The sequence below is a fragment of the Zootermopsis nevadensis genome, unplaced genomic scaffold (assembly GCF_977971745.1).
Source record: "Zootermopsis nevadensis isolate Lab colony 2312 unplaced genomic scaffold, Znev_1.0 Znev_ptg000012l, whole genome shotgun sequence".
NCBI classification, from domain to species: Eukaryota; Metazoa; Arthropoda; class Insecta; order Blattodea; family Termopsidae; genus Zootermopsis; species Zootermopsis nevadensis.
This window is the reverse complement of record NW_028259144.1, coordinates 12,022,296-12,043,050: the sequence shown is the minus strand read 5'-3', so window position 1 is coordinate 12,043,050 and position 20,755 is coordinate 12,022,296. Positions and strand designations below refer to the sequence as shown.

At 35.8% G+C, this 20,755-nt stretch overlaps 1 protein-coding gene, 2 long non-coding RNA genes and 1 other non-coding gene across 12 annotated transcripts in view; 1 reads left to right on the top strand and 3 right to left on the bottom strand.

The window, feature by feature from the left end:
- LOC110831279 (Kv channel-interacting protein 4-like) overlaps positions 1 to 7,604 on the top strand; it is a 40,537-nt gene extending 32,933 nt beyond the window's left edge. The window contains exons 4-6 of one of the 2 annotated variants that reach the window (XM_087347907.1): positions 4,652 to 4,772; positions 6,652 to 6,714; positions 7,337 to 7,604. In XM_087347907.1, the coding sequence (XP_087204033.1) occupies positions 4,652 to 4,772; positions 6,652 to 6,714; positions 7,337 to 7,384 (232 nt within the window). In that variant the 3' untranslated portion in view covers positions 7,385 to 7,604. Of the gene's footprint in view, positions 1 to 4,651; positions 4,791 to 6,651; positions 6,715 to 7,336 lie in introns of both variants that reach the window. The other variant, XM_087347906.1, reaches the window with a different exon arrangement.
- LOC110831280 (uncharacterized) lies at positions 1,058 to 4,658 on the bottom strand. The gene is made up of 2 exons (XR_015534956.1): positions 2,638 to 4,658; positions 1,058 to 1,797 (listed from the first exon to the last, which is right to left on the bottom strand). It is a non-coding gene; the product is annotated as an uncharacterized LOC110831280 (long non-coding RNA).
- Positions 7,605 to 12,109: 4,505 nt separating the features above from the next.
- LOC147873991 (uncharacterized) overlaps positions 12,110 to 20,755 on the bottom strand; it is a 24,549-nt gene continuing 15,903 nt past the window's right edge. For 7 of the 8 annotated variants that reach the window (XR_002543530.2, XR_002543528.2, XR_002543529.2 and 4 more), the window contains 3 exons: positions 18,705 to 18,763; positions 15,937 to 16,114; positions 12,110 to 12,881 (listed from right to left, as the gene is read on the bottom strand). This is a non-coding gene — a long non-coding RNA (uncharacterized LOC147873991). Of the gene's footprint in view, positions 12,882 to 15,936; positions 16,115 to 18,704; positions 18,764 to 20,608; positions 20,750 to 20,755 lie in introns of those variants that run through there. The other variant, XR_015534952.1, reaches the window with a different exon arrangement.
- On the bottom strand, positions 18,831 to 18,909 carry LOC147873992 (small nucleolar RNA Z195/SNORD33/SNORD32 family). Its single transcript, XR_015535015.1, has one exon. It is a non-coding gene; the product is annotated as a small nucleolar RNA Z195/SNORD33/SNORD32 family (small nucleolar RNA).

The following is a 20,755-nucleotide window of genomic DNA, read 5'->3' as shown; positions in this document are numbered from 1 at the left end:
CTATCAATTTATCTTTTTTATTAATATCTGAATATGAATGTGTCCAAGTGTTCTTTATCACTTACCTTGAATGGACATTTCTGTATAATTTCATTCAGTTCATCAACTGTGAATTTGAAGCATGGATCATGCTTATCACATGCATGTGTACCTGGTTCAGCCCCATGATATATATTGGGATTTCCCTTGACATTTATTATAAGGAGCTGTGGTCTTGTAAGCCAAATAATATGATTAGCAAAATTATCTAAATATTATGAACATGTCACAAGCATACAAGTCATGTCATATACAGAGTGGGTGGGAAGTAAGTAGGCATTGAGAAATGGTTATAACTTCTATATTTCCAATGCAAAGATATTATTTAATGCCTACTTACTTCCCACTCATCCTGTAGAGTTCTTACAGGGCTCTCAGATGAAATGTGTATGCTCAACAAGAAGCTGTCAAGATTCACCATCACCACAGTCCTGAAGCGATAAGATTGAATATTAGATTTGTTTTCTCATGGGGCATAATTTTAAATGGACAAAATTCATATGCCCACATCATGTAATCTTTCATCTTGAATGTGTTTTTTCAGCAATTAACTGCACTGGAAATGTAATTCCTAACCTGGAAGCTACATGCAATACCATTTCACAAAACTGAATGTGGGTAACACATTTTAGTTACAACCTGTAGGATCAAATTTAATAAAATTCATGATGCATCACTTTTGATAGCGTACAACCCAAATACTTAACGGAGGGTACCGAGTTCTATCCAGTTCATTCCTGCATACCTATACAAGAACAGGAGTGCAATTTGTTCACAATGCAAAGAACAAATGTAGAGTGCGGAGAGGTTAACACAATGATACATTAACTGAACTCTGTAAATATAAAAGACCTATTAGTGTTTCACACTGAGTAAATAACAAGGGGTTTCAAAACGAACTGAAAGCCTCCTTTCCTAAGGCACAGATTTTGTCTCACTTGTGCACAATCACATGATCAGCACCAACTTTGGTCACATTTTTTATATTTACCTGCAACTGTAAATACATCAGATACTATTAATACTATCATCATCATTTTATTTTCTACCACAATATTAAATTTAATGAGCCATGTCCAATAGTTTATTACTTATCATTGTCAAACTGAAAGTTAGAGAATTTTTTTATATTTTACAAAGAAATTATCTAAACAAATGTTGTATATTTTTCAAAGATCTATTACCATGCATCATTTCAGAATCCTATATTAGCCCTTTAAAGCTGAATTTCGTGCAAACAATATTTAAAGATACTGTCCATACCACAAAGTAAGCATCACCTGTCACATTTACAAAGATCAAAATATGAATATTGTTCACAGAAATAATTCCTGTTTACAGCAACAATCATACAAAAACTCATAAATAAAAAATTCTACTTTCATATAGTTACCACTAGGCTCTATAAGACTTAGTAATGCTAATGTCACAAGTCTGCACATTTACCATATTACTACTTTATACTGATTGTAGAAATTAAATAAGTATGAGGTTGGGGTGGTTTCCAGTGATATAATGGTAACCAGGTTTCATGAGAAAACAGGTATAGTGGTACAAAAGATTAAAGGGAGAACACAGCCAGCTCTCATTAACAAAGAAAAGTGGGCTAAATGGGCAAGTCTGTCACATGGTGATACTTGGGCAGCCATTTTAAACGTGTCACAGGATGACCATAGCCATCTTCTGGGTTGCGACACCATGTAGATTTCATGGTGTCTATGAGCAGAGAGACATCTGTTGCTTAATATGCTGCCTGTACTAAACAAAATAAAAGACAATTACAGTCCACAGTTAAACAAGAGCAATGGCTGTGGCAGTAAAAAATCTAGTCACATAGTAAAAATCCTGAATGATTACTGTAATATAGCTCAGGGTAATTAAATACTGTTTCCAAGCAGGTTTATATTACATTGACAATATTTCTCCTTCCAGTTGCCAATACTGATACTAAAGCCTAATTTATGCTAGGAAAGTTTACTTGAAGAAAAGTGGCTGAAGCCATTAGCCTCACACAGTGCATTTTCATTATGTTTTGCTTTGCCTCACTAACTCAATTATTGCCAAGCAACAGTCATGATGAAGTACTTAAACTGTATATAAGTGTTAGAGGTTCTGATATACATTTTCTCATGAATATGAAACAATCCTGAACTGCCACTACAACACAGGTTAACTGTCAGAATATCGGATGGAGGCATGTTTACAAAAAATTAACATTTAGGTTAATAACAAATCTTGGGCACTATTTCAATCTTCATGCCTCTTCAATCATAATGGCACAGGATTCCAGTTGAATTATACAATCAGCCTCTTAAGTGTTGCATGTGCACACTTCATAAATGAACAAGGCATTTAAGCTGCTTCTGTTGAATAAACTAATTTACATTGGCTTCATATATGAAATGTAAAAAACACTAATTTTACTGTTTTGGCAAGCATATAGTAAACAATAGGGTTATAAATTATAGCTGGTGATTATTGTGTATGTCAGCATAATAATTAAGGAACAGATTTCTAGGCAAAAAAGAACTTTCTTTGCAGTTTTTCATGCTAAAAAAAATCAAAGTTAACATTCATGTTACTAACATTATTACTTACACACTATTATTATTGACAACATAAGCAGAGCATCAAAAGTATACTAGATGACACTAGTTGCAAACACCCTCTAACTGCACTAACTAGTGTGCACAACACTGTCTTGTACTGCTCAACTGATAACTGTTTACCATTACTGCAACTGAATGTGACACATCAGCTATTGGCATATGCTGATTATGTTAACTTATTGGGAGACGATATAAATACAATAAAGAGGAACAAAGAAGTTTTAGTAGAAGCTAGTAGAAAGGTTGGCCCAGAAATAAATTAAAAAAAAACTAAGTACGTGTTAGTATCCCATCAGTAGACAGGTGGGCAAAATCATATTATGGTGGCTAATAAATCCTTGGAAAGTGTGGCAAAGTTAAAATATTTGGGAAAAACAATAACAAAACAAAATTATATTCACAAGGAAAGTAGGAGGAGACTAAATTCTGGAAATGCTTGCGACGTTTCAATACAAAATATTTTGTCTTCCTGTGTGATATCTAAGAACCTAAAAATTAAAATATACAAAACAACAATTTTGTCTGTTATTTTGTATGGGTGTGAAACATGGTCTCTCACTCAGAGGGAGGAACACAGATTGCAGGTGTTTCAGAATAGGGTGTTGAGGAGGATATTTGGGCCTAGGAGAGGAAAAGATGGGACATGAAGTAAACTGCATAATGATGAGTTTAAAAATTTGTACTCCTCCTCCAGTATTGTCAGTATGATTAAGTCAAGAAGAATGAGATGGGTGGGTCATGTGGCATGCATGGATGGGCAAGAGGTGTGCATCAGGTATTGGTCAGGAAGCCTGAAGGGAGGCCTAGACATAGATGGGAGAATAATAGTAGGTGGAATGTATGGGAGACAGGAGTTCAAGCCAGTTGGATTTTGCTGGCCCAGGACAGGGACCAGTGGAGGGCTTTGGTTAATTTGGTGATGGACCTTTGGGTTCCCTAAGCCAGCTAGTTAGTTAGTTAGTTAACCCTTGCCAGTCTTCATCCATACATCAGACAGGCCTCAGACATTGCAGGCTGATGATCACTGTCTGTCACCATCTGGTACACTTCTGATGCTCTGTTTGTTTACAATGTATCAATTACAATAGCATTCATCACCACAGTGTGGAAGGCAGTTTGATGTATAATCAGTCATTGAATGTGTATGACTACTACTTAAGCTCGCAAGGAGCTTTGTCTATCAAATTCCAACATGTAAGAAGGGCCCTAACTTAAAAACAAAAGTTATGTGGACTTATGTTTATACAAATGTTTTAAATTGTTTTTGGATATACAACTCATCACTAAAATGTGTATGTCTAATATAAAATCACTGTTTATTGTATAAATTTAGTGCAATGTGGTGACTGAGAACAACAAAAATATGTGGCTATTTTTCTTTTGTTTCTCATATGAATAGTCAAACTTACATGCAAACTATTGGCAGATTTGGAAAAAAAGGGAAAAACTGTTACTGAAATTTATAACATTTATGGAGTATTATGAACCTTTGAAACAAATTATTTATTCTTGTACCTATAATAAATGAACACCATAGCACAACAAAGGCAGGAAAAATCACTAATGACATATTCCAGCCTTGTTACATCTTTACAGATGTGATATAGATCTTAAAGGAATTATGCTTTCGCACACAACGTTACACATTTAATTAACAAACTCATGACAGTGTTTTTCTTGAGAAACTGAAGACTCATTACTGTGTTCACAAGAGCCTACTACTATTCCTTATTGTTAGCCAAATCGATTCAGTCTACACCTTCCAACCTTGTTTCCTTAAAATCCATTCTAATATTATCATCCCATCAAAACCTATGCTTTCCCAGTGGTCTCTTCCCTTAACAATTTCCAACTAAAATTTTATATGTATTTTTGATCACTTCCACTTTGTGTGTGCTATATGCCCTACCCACCTTATTCTCCCTTCATTTTATCATCCTAAAATATTTAGCGAAGAATAATACAAATTATGGAGGGCTTCATAAAACATTTTTTCTTTCCAGTCTGTATGATGTAAATCATGATGGGTATATTACAAAAGCAGAAATGCTTGCTGTCACTTCTGCCATATACAACCTGCTCGGAGACAGTGGCAATGCAGCTGATCACTGTCCACAGTCACATGTAAATATGATATTTAAGGTATACAGACATTCTCTGCCTTTTTCTGTAATACACATAGATATTTAAGTGTACTCACAAATGCATTTATCTCTCACATCAGAAGCACAAGCATGACATAACAATAATCTTTAAGCTATAAAAACGCTATGGACCAGTAACAGAGTAGGAGGAAATCCTGATACCATTATTCGAGAGTGACAGCAAGTAAGCAATGGTGGCCATGTTCAGACAAAACAAGCTAAATCATTAAATTTTGTGAGGCCTTGCAACTACTGCAACACCATGTGGACCTAGTATTCTCTGTCTCTTGCTTGAATTAATTAGACACCTCAAGAACTAAGTCTCTTGCTTATCTGAGAAAACTGTTGAGTAATTTCTTGGCCTTCTATTTCCAAGTCAGTTCAGTAAGTGATAAATACTGTATTTACCCATTTATTTTCAAATAGATCCATTTTGTGTTTTTTACCAACAAAAACAGATTAAGCACCTCACAGACTTACAAAATAATACAAAATTACAATTTACACAAATGAACTAATTCCATGGATCAGAGCCCTTCAAGAGAAGCTACCAGTAGGTTAGCTAGTCAAAGATGTTCCTGTGTACTGTGTTCACAAGCCCTTGCCACTGGTCCGTTTAACATTATCCCCCTACTTATATCTAGGTCTTCCAAGTGATCTTAGCAGCAACATTCAGATTTTCTGACCAGCATAATACAAGATATTATTTCAAGTAGTATTCTTTAGTTTTGAACAATATTAATTACAGCCTCAAATAATAAATAGAGATTATCATCTTTGCCCGTCAACATGTAAATAGGAACATGTAATTTAGACATTTTCAAAACCAAAACTACAGGACTGCACAAAATACATTAATGCACCATACACCTGAATTAAATTGTAATGACTGGTTTAGATTTAAAGCATAAGTGAGTGTACAGTACAAACTTTGGTGAGATCAGACATCCTGAGTGTGGGTTTTCCTCTGTTTTACACATATACAGTGAAACCTCTATCCATCATTCCCTTAACTATCTTCTTCCCGGATGCATAGTCTGGTTTGTTCGGTCCCTGATAATTTCAGTATAAAATAATGTTATATTTTCTCGTTTCTAGCGTTCCTCGAATTGCCGTTTATCGCATCAACCGTACAAAAATCTTTGTCCTGGCCCACAATTTTCCCGCACTGATCGTTTCTGAGAAATTATAACGAAATTTACGCAGTGTTTTTAGAATTTAAAATGACTGATTTAGAGATAATCAATATCTCGAGACGCGCAGCGAGCTTGCCACATGCGGGGTCGACACTATTGATGAGTTGCGAGACGATCGCGAAAGAAGCGGAAGCATTGAGGAAACAGAAGACGAATGCGAGCCCGAAGAAGGGCAGAATTTTGATGACGCACATGATGTATTGATGTAAAAGTTAATTCTTTCTTTTATGCGCACAATATTTGTGAAGATGATGAGGACAACTTTTTGAATACGGAAAGGGATCTGTTTTGCCTAAAACGTAAAGTTATCCATTAGAAACATTTTGGCAAACAGAAGTAACTTTGAAATAGGTTTTGTGTGTTTTGTTTTGTGTATACCAAAGAGAAAAATGCACTATTTTAATTATTTCTCATTTTTAATGCTTTCTCGCAACTGTCGTTTTCCCGTATTCATCGTTTTTATTTCTCTCCCCCGTCAAAAACGATGCATCGAGGTTTCACTGTACTAGAATAGCACCTTAAAATGTCACAACCACATCCCTCCAACTATCGGCTCATAATCTTATTATGATTCTGTGCAACATAACCAGCGTAGTTAGTACAACATTATTAAATAAAGAAACAAACATCAAAAACATCATTTCTTTTTTATTTATATTGCAGAAGCTGGATTTGAATAATGATGGTGTCATCACAATTGATGAATTCATTAACTACTGCTCTAAGGTACGTAAGTTCTATGCAGCTTTACAAAATTATATTACACATCTGGTTATGTGTAAGGAGCAAATGCAGACACAGGGCAGGCAGCTAAAGTCAAAATACTGGTTTCATATTTGCCACAAAGCAAGATGATGCTTAAATTGTTGTTTCATGCAATATCTCTATTTCTTACATCAGAAGAAGCTGCTAGGATATCAGTAAAGAAATACAATATTCATACAATGATCAGTGATCATGTTACAGTAATGATCGATAGTTAGCTGTGATCAAAGGCATTCAGAATTATGTAAATCATTTGTTATAATCAGCTTATAGCAAAACAGGCTTTCTGCACATTGCACCAGTCTTGTCCATCATATCAACTCTACTGATATCCTGAATTAAGAATCATTCATACAATTGCATGTGGTAGTTTTCTTCAACCTCAGGATTTCATTCAATCACTAATCCAGTGTAATAAAAATATTTTTGTATTAGCTGAAGTTTGAATTAATGGTATCAAAGGCAAAATTCCCAACTTTTCTATATGCTGTCAATGTTGAATTGCATTTACCACACAATATATTGCTTGGTCCAACTGACTTTCAAGGAAAACTATTAATGTGGTTCTATTATTCTTTTGCAGGATGAAAACATTTGTAATTCATTTGCCATTTTTGATGATCTTTGGTAAAAGGACATACTATGCATTATAGCAAACCAAGATGAATGAGTACTTTCCATATATCGCGACTAAATCCAATGCAAAACCCCTGTCTACACACGATGGAACTTCATGAGATTCCAGTAAACAAAATTAAGTTTACTGTTTCCACAAACTGTGGTACTTGCAAGCCTGCTCATATCTTACATGTCACATTAAGAACAACTGAAAATAAAGTACATACAGAGAAGTGTTTTCTGGTAACAATTTCCAAAATCAGGACTATGATGCTGTGCCAGTTGAATCCACTGTATTCTGATACTGTCAGAACACATAATTTGAATATACTTTATACACTGTTTCAGCACATTAAATGAAGAAAAGAAACATTAATTCTACTACATTCTATGTCAAAAACATCAATGGGTAAAGTATCACCCATTAACTATTTTAAGATAATTTTACCTGGACTCAATAGTGAGAATCATTTCCTAGAATTCTTGAGCAATATTTCATCTGCATAAGTGGGCTAACCCATAGATATGTGGGACCGTGGTGGTGATATGGAAGTGAAAAACATTAACAATGCCCATGTCAGATTAAAACTCATTACTCTTGTGTCCACTCAGAAAAAGACCATGCCTATGCAGCCACTACAATTAACATGTCCATCTTATCCTTCCACTGGGGTGGGTTTATGCCCATGCTCTCTTCTGCACAGCTGCTCTTGAGTTGCCAACAAAGGTCATATGTCACTGACCAGAAGATTCCAGAACACTGTTCAACGAAGTTCAAGATACATGCACATCCTGGTTAATGTAATGACATGGCCAGCCATCTGTCAACACCAGAAGCCCTCAGATGATGCAATCATAGCTCCAGTAATGGATGTTCACAACATCACCAATGTGAAATTTGAAGTTTTCACAGCAGTGATGATGATCTTCTGGATTTTGGTTCAGCGGACTGGTAGGTCCTCCAATACAACAGCATCCACACCAAGACACAGTTCACCATGGAGCCTTAATGGCCCATTCCTTCCTGACACCCAAGAAATTCAACTTATTCTCAGCACCATTTCAGACCTGAAGATGGAAAGAGTAAATTTCTTCTGAAACGTTGGCATCTACCAACCAGTCTACGTGGTGCGAAGCTCAAAAGAACATCAATGATAAACAATGTCTCAATCTGAATTATGTACCAGAACCCAATTTAATCCAGTTAACTGCACCCAAAAATGTTTTGTAAATCATGTTACAACAAAAATGCAATGCAGTGAGTACTGTGAATAAACTGCAGGTTATTAAGGGAATAGAGGCTGGAGTTTCACTTGCTGCAATTTTAAAAGAGTGGCATAGCAATACTAACTGTGTCTGACATTAAATTAAGAAAGGCTGAAGCAAGTTAATCCAGATTACATTTCTACCCTATATAGTCTAGATCAGCAAGGTTTCACTGTAACTATAAAAGGTAATAATGGATCAAAAGTCATATCCAACAACTCAGTGATGATATACCTGGCTCTTCTGCTATAATGTTGGGTGGTACAACAATATAATGGATGGAAGTAAGATATGAAAAGACAAGACTTTCTAAACTTATTGTTATCGTTATTCAACAAATTTTAAGCTACAGTCTACCACTGGGAGAAAATTCTTTCGCTGAATTACATATTAGGTATAACAATTTAAAATGCCGAAATACTTCAATAAATGTCACACTGAATATCAAATTATACAAACTGGATGAGATTTGAGATCACTTAAGAAGCAATGAATTGATGCATTTATTTTTGTACATGTAGTGTAGTGGCTGCTGTATCTGACTGCATAAGTGAACCAGCAAATAATGTACTGATATGTCAACAAATAAAGTTGAACTGAATTTTAAAAAGTTATAAGCAATTTTAAATTGAAACATCTGGCAATGGTCTACAAGAACTGAGGGAAATCACAAAATTCTCCTGGGATCTCCTGAATGTGGAGTGCTACTGTTATGTTCAGTGCCAGGCATATTTATGTTACAGAAATCTATCACACTTATTTGTATTCACAGTCTTTACCCAGTTACTTCACATGAATGCTAGGATTATACTTTGAAAAAGACTACAATGCTATTTTCCAAGTTTTTACATCCCATGATCAGTATCTATCTCATAATACACCACATAACCTGCCCATCAGAACAGTATACTGACTTCCTACACTATTAAATTCCTGGTGTTATACATTATGCCAGGTTCACACCTGTGCATTCTTCTGTACCATAAAACTATATTCCAAGGTTCATATGTGGATGAGACAGCATGCATTGCAGTGAACACCTACATTTGCTCTGGTAGCATAATGTAACATCCTATGATTGGGCATACCACAAACTGAACCGGAGTGAATGTTACAGAAAGATCATCCACACACGTGCATTTGACATTATGATGTGGCAGAATGTGTAAGTATTGACCTGTTTTAATAGATATCATTGAAAACAAGATTAAATGCTGAAAGTACACACTTCTCACACGTATCTTCTCTACAGAAAAGTGCACATTACCACCTGCTTGCCTTATTATATTCTAGAAGATGGCTTCCTAAAAAAATTGATAAAAGACTTTATCAGACTGAAGTATGCAACAGGAAACTGTACAAAAAAATTTCTTCACTTCACTATGCAACTGCCTCACTACACACATCTTCCAACATAGCTACCAGTGAGAGGAAGACCAACAGGTCAACACTGTGTCCTCAGACACCTACCAGTGCATTACCTATAAGATGTTTCAAACTCTCTCAACAGACATTTGATACACTGGCATGTATCCAGGACAACACACTTCTGTGAACCATAGACACATTTAAATTTAATTTTCTAAAGATTCATGCTATCAAAATAAGTGATCTATGTGAACAATCAGACAGTGAAATTAGGTATGGCGTATGGTTTGTAAACTCAGCTGGAACATACCAAGTGGCTATCACTTCTGATTGATCACTGTAAACAAATGTGTAGACCAGTGTGTGTGTGCGAGTATCTAGTGTGCATGAATTAGCAAATTAGCATAAACTTTGGTTACAAATGTGCTACTGCTGCCACCACCACAAAGAAAACAATGCATTACCGTTATCAAGATCAATTTGTTAATGCCTTTGGGACTTGCACATCTTCTGCTCTCCTGCTTGGCTGATAGGCATGACAGATCAGATCACCATCACAAGGATCAAATGACAATACCTTTGGGAAACCACCTTCTCCTTTGCTCTCCTTCTCATATTTTAATATTTTCCATCAAATCACAATTTTTAATAAGATAATAAAATATAAAATATTTAAAATATCATTTCACGTTCCGCATCGAATTTTCGATTTACAAATTGGAACGTCTTTTACGACATGTTTCGGTTATATTTAACCGTCCTCAGGTATAAATTTGATTGGTAAATTTAAAACTCGAATTACAATCCTTTACAATGTTATGCAGTTTATTGAAGATGTTCTTATCAGATTACCCTTATATATTAGAACGAATACTTCTAGATGTCTTCCGCTAGACACTTCATGTCTCTATCAACTCATTACCGACTAATATTGAACATCAGATGAACCACGTCATATAAAAAACAATACCTTCGTTCTAATATATAAGAGTAATCTGATAAGAACATCTTCAATAAACTGCATAACATTGTAAAGGATTGTAATTCGAGTTTTAAATTTACCAATCTAATTTATACCTGAGGACGGTTAAATATAACCGAAACATGTCGTAAAAGACGTTCCAATTTGTAAATCGATCATTCGATGCGGAACGTGAAATAATATTTTAAATATTTTATATTTTATTATCTTATTAAAAATTGTGATTTGATGGAAAATATTAAAATATTAACCTAATTCACAATATGACGCAAATATACTATCTTCTTCTCATGTTAAAAGAAATGACTGTAACATCATGGCAATGAGTCCCTACAGCTACATGTCACCATCACAAAGATTAATTTGATCAAACCTTTGGGACATGTATATTTGTATACCTTTTATGGCCACTCATAGAAGGTAGCATGATCTCCGGTAAGGAGACAACAGATGGATGGACAAACAGGCAGAACATGCCTATAAATAATTCTTCCTTAATTATAATGTTCAAAGAATGCCCAAATCTTTAACACAGTTTCATATTATGTGGCATTTTCCAACAATGCAAATACTATATATATACCAAGGTCAGGCTTGATGAAGAGTCACATCTAGAAGAACACAATCACCTAGCTGCCATCTCCTTCATCCACAATGTTCAAGGAATTTGCAAAGGGAAATAAGGTGGAATGCCCTGCTCAACAATCCCAATCCTAATTCTCAATAACCAACCGAAAGGACAAAGACCTTTAAGGGGAGGTTGGGATCCTACTAATGAATTTAAGACGCCACTAAGCCTACATGGACATCTGTCTATCTAGTATTCAGGGAAAAAGCAAGATTTGTAAAAGACAGATTTTCATATAAGTCAGTAAAAAAAAGTAGTTACTAAGCTACTGAGCATGGCACAATTGTGGTTGCATAACTGTTGTAATGGTGAGACTTTAGTTATGAATCATCATCATACTTGTCTCAGGTATGTGGTAAATGGATTGAAACTCAAATATGCTAAAGTAAAGTCCATGATGAATTTGGATGGGATAAACAGGTTAAAGGTGGATAACTAGGGAAATACTGAGAGATGAGTTTAAGTTAAGGGTCTAGTAAACATACAGTTGTACATCATGTTTTATAATTAATCTTTTAATACATGTATGTATACACAGTAAAGCCATGTATCAGACTTATTAGATAATTCCCTACTCCTGGCTAATCCCTGCCTGACCTGAACTTCCTGAGAGAATTATATAGGTATAAGCTCAGCTGGAGATATGCTACTATAAAACCATGACATTTTCTGTGATGAAACTGTGCCAGTCTTCTTGTGTCCCTTGCACCATCATTTCTAGCTTCTGATATGCATTCATCCTCCAATTCAATGTCACTTTCATCTACACATAACATTAATTAATCACCAGAATCATCATCTATAACTTCTGCTATTTCACTTTCATCTAAATGCTTCACTTTTCCACACTTTGCTTCAGTCATCTTTATACAAAGCAACCACATGTTTACAAAGGAATAGTAAGCTGTTTTCTGAGAGCATCACCTGTAAATACAGAACAATCTCTCCTTCATCTGTAAAAGTATGACTGCATTTTGAGTGATATCTCTAGGAGATATGAGCAACTACATGTACATCAGCATCAAAACACCATGGGCATGTTTAGCGCAAGATAATGAAAACACTGACACATTTAGCAGTGAATGTGTTAACACAGATTCCAAATAGGTAGCTGAAATTTTCAGAGGTCAGGAATGGCATGTAGAAATATGCACACTGTATCTAGCCATCTTGAATACTGGACTTTTGGTGTGAGAATCCTATGCCACCAGAATGTCTGTATCACTATTTCTGCAAAACAGCTTGAACTGTTTGACTGACCACACTCTGAAACAAAGTAAGTATGAATTAAATCATAACATAATCTGTAATGTACAGTTCCTATAAATTTCACAAACCAGATGCCTCAGTTGGTAGTGCATGTTCAGAAATAATCATTATCTTCATTGTATGATTCAAAATTTCATCACTGGCAAGAATGACCAATTAATCATTTCCATGTTCTCATCTTATTAGCCTTCTTCATGATGGTGACCCTCTGTACTACTTATTCTAAAAACATAATTGACAACAGAACATGCACAAACAAACACATGCTACAATAAATATATACTGCTTATACACCAAGGGGGTCAATGTCCACCTCCTTTAGCATTGCTGTCCTCTAAAACATGAATGATCAGAAGTTCCATGAATTCTTCTGTCAGTTTGTCTACTTGCTATATTTGCTCATCTTCACAAATCACAAGATGCAGTCTTTCTACATGTCTGGCACAATGTGATACACTCTCTTGTCCATCAAGATTTGTATAGTAAAACTCCTATTATTTCTGGCTATGTGACCTTTCATCTCACTCCACCACCTTTCACCTGGCTTCACTGACTCCATAGCATTGCTATAGGATTCAGCAAGCAGTGATACAGGGGAGGTCTCAGAAATTCCCTTTCCTCCACTACAGACAGTGTCATCACTATCAGAAAGTACCCAAAATTTATTCTTAGATACTTAAGCTGAAGAAACTTCAGCAGCCAATTTAACATGCTTTAAGAAAAGTTGGGCAGTTGTTCATCAGTGTTCACTTCAAATAAACCTGTGTCTAACACAGATCTTATAGCATAAAAAGAACTGGTATATTTATAAGTGTGTCACTAGAAGTCACTGAAGATGGATGGGGTAGGGGAACTTCATGCTACACTCTATCCCAAAAACATCAGTCAATTTACCTGCACTACAGGCAAATGAAATCAGACATAAATGATTCTACATCTTCAGAATCAGTACTACTCTTACTGTCACCATCACTGCTGTCTTTGTCACTATGGCCAGTGTCACCCAAATTAATTATGAAGTTGTCTCATTACATCCATTTAATTTCTACCCTCTGGTCTACTGACCACTTCTCACATAGCAGAAGAACATGAAATATTTCATCACACAGTATAATATAAAAAATTTGCAAATTAACTGAAATACAGAACCTAAGAAAAGGTAAATGCATGCACACAAAAGCCACCATGAAAAATATATGCATCATACAATATCTTCACAAATTGATACTGATTCTACAATTTGAAAACACTTAAAGAAAGAAAATAAACTATATGATGCTTTTACTTCCCAACTATTTTATAGGCACAATTAATAGAGGCAAGAGACAAAGTTAAACATGGGATCAGCATAGTCTTACAATTTGCTGCATAACCAGCACTTGCTTATATGCAACAGAAGTTGTAGATAAGACCAGTATGTACAATCAGGTCTCTACATATGCTAGATATCAAGTAACCACAGCACCCACAATGTTTACTATGGTTTATTTAATGACCCTCTCAATAACTCATACTACATAGCATTAAATAAGATGACCGATACACAATAAATCAGAAGGGATACTGAAGGAAGTTGTGACCTAATTTAGGGCAATATCCTGACATCTGCCGGGACAGATAGAAGAAAACCACAAAAGACCTCAGTTAGGTTGCACAAAATTCATTGTATTGTAATCAGTAAAACTGATCTGCACTTTGTACATTGTCTAAATGATAAAAAGCAGTGTTCTAGAAGCTGGACTCTGCGTCTGTCTTCAAATACGAAAGGAAAACCTATGTGTAGATGGATGTATGTTGGCCTCTCTGGTCAAGCTTTTTCAGATGATAGGCAATGTCCAAGAAAATTTTACATATAACACACCATCATCAGTACACTTCAGACATCATTCCTAGTACTTCCTGGAAATGTATTAAGTTCTGTATTCACATGGAGGTTTTTGCTACTACCACCAAGATCTGCACCGGCGGCGGCTCCAGGCGGGCTCGCGCCCTGACCCTTCCGCGCACACATTTTCACATATAAGGTATGAAGATCCATCTATTCAGACTGCTGCTTCAAATAACAGTAAAAACAGAAGCTCTGCTATTGAATCTGTAGGTTAAATTACAGTATCTGTAGTTTATTCCTCCTGCCTATATTTTAACTTTTGCTTTCTCCCATTCTTCAACCTTGTGATGTTCACTATTCCAACTATCGTACACACCCGAAAGAAAAATGAGGATTTTTTTTATAATTTTTAGATTTGAAAAAGTAAGTGTCATCTTGGATTCAAATCTGAAACACATACCAACTTCTTCCAACATTTTAAATTTTAACGGGTTGTTATTTTTAAGATATCAGTATATGCCAATTTCGCATCATACCATGGCACAACAAATGAGAGAGAAATGTTTTGAGGTTAGCAGACAGCATGAAGGATAATCACAACCACAAGAGTTAGCAGTAAGTATCCAGGTTTACTTTGTAAACTGTATCATAAATTGTCACAGTTCATACTATACATAACACACAAAGAAATAATCAACATGTTTGGGTGAAAACCTGCAATGAGTAAACTTCTTGGCTTATCACTATACCTCAGCAAATTCCAAAGAAATTCTCTTGGCTTATTCTAGACAAAGACCTTTGTTGCACATGAAACATGTGTAGGATTATTATCTTTCCCTAAATGGTGGACATGCATGGTTATTCATGGTATAGATGAGACCAACTGACTCAAAGTCATGTAATTGGTAACATGCAGTCTCCCATCCTCCACCAGACTATATTTCCTTATTTATGATGAAAACTTTAATTTTATGGTCTTTAAACATGCAGAACAGTCACCCTTGATGGACTAGTGGTTAGCATGCTTGCCACAGGACCCAAAGTTCGCTGGTTCAATCCCAGCCGAGGTTGACGGATTTTTAAGGGTGATAAAAATTCATACCACAACTTCCTTTGGAGGGGAAGTAAAGCCAGAGGTCCCATGTCGTAAATTTACGGCATGTAAAGGAAACTTAGGAGCATGAAAGAGATGTTTTCAAGCAAAATTCAGTAGCCATTTCTCACCCAAGTCTCTCATGATTTACTGCTAGATGGCTTTGGCAGTCAAATCAGGATTGAGTAGAAATTGTGCAGTCAGTGGGCTGGTCACTCACTACTCACAAATGCATACTTCAAAGACCAAGAAACCTCTGAAAAGGAGGCGGCGAAAACCCACAAACAGGGTTGTAGAGCCAAGGAACAACTGTGAAGCAGCAAGAAAGTACACTGTCTCAGAGACAAACACACAAAGTTCAAAACAACAGAAACAAAAACTTAAGAATTTCAAAACCTGTAAATCATCAGCCAGAATCAGATGTGCTAATAAATGTGAATATCCCAAGTGACAGGCAGATATAAATCTCATACAACGTCTAAACAAGTCATGGATCTGTGTGAGTAAAACCAGTATGATCTTCATGTTCTTAGTATTCTGTTGTCATCCATCAAGCAATTCATTTCAAAAAGAGATTGAAGCACCTTTACTTATTATTTATTTGCATTTGGCTCTGTGAGACATGATTATGAAGTCTCAGCTCATGTTTCTAGTCCCCTAACATTCATACTGACTGCAAGTTCTCCCATCACTACAGCCATCACAAAACCAGAAACATAAGTAGTGTCTAAGGTGTTTTATGGAAACATGGATGAGAAGGCATTTCTGGCTTCACATCCTGAAATCTTTGCTAAAATATGTCATCAGTTGGCAGAAAACTATGAAACAGTGACTGACATAATTAGTGATTTGAAATACATCACGGTCCATCCAAATGTCTGATACAAAGGTTGTTATGAACATCTTGTTCCAAACATGTGCTGAAGGATGCTTTACAAATGTGCTTTATTAAAGCAAAAATTGGACCCTGTTGAATTTTATCGCTGATCATCATATAATATATACTTCTGGGCTTATGCAACAGTATGAAATATAGTTCAAATGCTTTTATATTTCCACCCTAAATTCTAATTTCTGTGGGTGGCTCCTACAATAGGAAATTTGTTGGCATGGCTCCACACAACAAATATTTTGGTAGAATCGTGGGAATAGTAGCTTGTCTGCACTGTATGCTACTTTCTCCAATGTATTAAAAGCTCTGCCCATTCTGCAGTTTCTGAGAAATGTTTCCAAAAAATGCATGATGTTAAAACTTTTTACTAATAATGTATAACGAATAACATATTTTCACTAAACAGATATAAGAATGTGAACAACATAGTTAAAAAGGGCAAAATTGTGAAAATAATTGTTTATTTATTTGTTATATTTAATAATGCTGTCAGTTACTTGAACTATACAGTGTTGAATGGTAGGATGATTAAAGAATAATGAATTGGAAGTTGACAACTTTACTAATAAATACAACTTTCATAAAAAGACAGACACAAACACACTGTTTCAGAGTCATGTGTGAAACACTCAAAGTTTATTATAGACATTACAGGCATTCATCATAAGCACCATTTGTCACATGTACAATGTCCAAACAATATTCAAGCTCCATCCATGTATGCTGCAGTATGTCAAAATTAACTGTTATAATAGGAGCCACAATTCTCTCCTTCAAATTATTGACGTCAGCCACTGGAGTTTGGTACACAGTCTTTCAGGTGCACCCTGAAGAAAAAATTAAAGGATGCACAGGATCTTTGTCTACAGTGCATGAAAGTTGTCAAATATCTGCAGCATGTGAGTTGAAAATGTCACATTCGACAGCACATACAGTGTCTTGAAAACATTTGTGTCTGTAAGCTTACACGTTGCCAGTGGTGTTGGCAATATGCCATATAATAGGGTACCCCATAAGGAATTTGCAGTGACTATGCTTGAGAAACTGGATGAAGATAATGAATTCCTGAGGAAAATTATGTTCTCTGATGAAGCTACATTACATATTTCAGACACACATGGAAGCCATGTACCTTTTGGGTGCAAAACACTTCCAGTCTCCTTGAACTGTTTGTACCAGTCACATATTGATGGTCCTAATAGTGGTGTCTTGTGATATGTTTTTCTGAAACGTCTTTGGACCTATGTATCTGATTTCATTTTGATAAACCATTCCACGCACTGTGCCTTCTCCTGTGTGTTCATGGTGATGGACCTGGTTCACAAAGACTGATGCAATGCAGTAGAAAATAATGGCAGCTACCATCTACCAGGAACATGGTAAAACTTGAGAGTTTCTCTTGCAGATGACACTAACAGTGTGTCTATGTCTCTTCATAAAGGTTTCATTCACAAGTAAAGTTGTAAAGATAATTTTCACTCTGTACATGTAAACAGCTGTGGCCTCCCTGCATATTCTGGGAGGGGGTGAGGGAAGCCACAAAAAAAATCTGAGTCAGGAAAGTTGGTTAACAGGCCAAGATCTGAAAAAAGTGCCACCTGAATACAAAGCCAGAATACTAAGCACTTGGCCTCAACATTCAGCTGTTGATTTTAAATATATATATATATATATATATATATACACATATACACACACACACACACACACATATATATATACATAGAGGCACTGAAACAAGACAAAACAAAGTCTCACACACCATAAAATTTGGTAATATTGGCTGTAAAACATACCATTCTGACAACACAGAATTTGAGTTTTGGTTCTATAAAATATTACTAAATAGAATGCATGAAATGTCTCTCCATGAGTTTACAGTCTAAAATGAAGCAAAGGTTCATAATAAATTATGTATTCTTTGTTAAAAAAGACTACTGAACCACTGTCAGAGCTAATGACATCTTTAATTAAATAAACAAAATATACAAATAAACATTTACATACCTCATTCAGTCTGGCATCAACTTCACATTTTCACAACAAACTATAGAATCACCATAACACTGAAACACAATGTAATAAGTTTAGAATTTAAAACAAACAAAACTTACTGTTCTTTATTATGCAACAAATGCCTCAGCTGGTAGTGCATGTTAACAAATAATCATATTTCTCATACAAAGTAATGTAAGCTGTCATCACTGGCAATTAAATTTATTTACAATTTTTAGATATTAAAGAAACATGAAATTATGTAATACCTTTGAAACTCACACTAGGTAATTATATTATGCCTTTATAAGTGCTAAGGGTAAGATAATTCATTATATGGACATCAATTATCATATGAAAAGTACTCTTCATATTCCAAACCATATTAACGAATCTGAACCAGTAAGTAAGAAAGTAATACTGCCCCACCCACTATATGCCATGTAGACACGTTGAGGGTGAGATAGTACAGCTCCTACTCATTCTTAACCTTAGCACTAGATGGGGGTGAGTGGTCAGCATTACACCTAGGCTGCACTCTACCCCTGGGAAAGGACCCTAGTACCCATTGGACAGGAGGCAGAGCTACCCCATCTCTCATAAAATAATAACATGACTTAAACTAACTGAACCCAACATAACCGAAACAAACTTAACCTTACATAACCAAACTTCTAACCTCAAACTCAGGTTTCACACTTCCACATTCGAAATCCGTAACTTCTGAACAAATAGAAGCTAAAATTGTTCTTTCTTGTCACAAGTTGTTCGTAATGAGTACATACGAAACTCAAGAATTGTGATTCCAACGATTGTATACCTGGTGGTAGGACCATATTCACCACAGAAAATTCAAACACAAGATGTAAAAACAAACGCTGTGCTACGATTTAATTAAGTGTGGTCGACAAACTCTTCCCTGCACCCGAAGGTAAGGTAGTGTTGGTATCACAAATAATACTAACATACTACCGGTAGATAATACCGATATAACACAGGATAAGGTGTTCTTCGAAAATGTTAACTCACAAAGGTTTATCGTGTCTGCAAGTCGGTTTGCATGTTTCACCTCCAGAATCGCTGAGCGGGTTCATGAAATTTGGAATTTTATTACGTTGGATTCTCCATTTACACTTACACGCACGGTACGCATATATAGACATTTATACATGCAGACGAACGTAGAAGCATTCAGATTGCCAAGGTGGTAAGACGAACACCTTGCCACATACCTCGTCTGTCGATTTCAATTAAATTTAACCCTGATGTCTACATAAAAAGGCGTAGAGCGAATTTACTTTCGGTTTGAACACGAAATGCAAACTCTGAAACTCCTTTTATTGCACTCAATTTCGTGTTACATCATCAATTTAGCTCAAAATGTGTCCAAGCTATTGTCTTTGTTCCAGTCTTTCCGAAACTACAAAAAATCGTATATCCCTTAACACAATTTTGTGTGACCCTCACATTAAATTAACAATGTTTATCAGATCTGCTTAAAATTAGAATATACGAGATCTATGGTTTTCTGTGTGGCTAAAATGTGGATTGTGATATTCTTGGTTCTATGGTCACGCTGTTGCTGCAATTTCAGAGAGACTCATCCTCACCATGTTCTGGATGGAGATGTAAAGATGGTGATTCGATGCTTTAAAATGTTTGTATCCACCTTCAGTAACACAAGAATATGCTAAATGCCTGGTGTAAACCAAGATAGTCTGGAAAATACACTGAGGAAGGCAACAGCTCTTTACCCGAGACAAACTGGGACTAAGTATAGCCATTTATCTCAGGTGTCCAAGCTTGCGGAAGTGGGCCAACTTGCCCTTTGTCCATCAACGACTGACTATATTAGAATGAATTTCAAACAACGGAGGACTACAGACAGCTGACAACCTTACGATTCAAAGACAAACCTTTTCCTGTGCTCCTTTATTCACCGTAATGCCACACGGACTGACCTGAGTCTGACTGCCCAAATAGAAATCATCACCCACAACCATCATTCTTAATCAAACACAAACATCACTCTATAAGCCACAAATGCAATGGAATGTACTCAC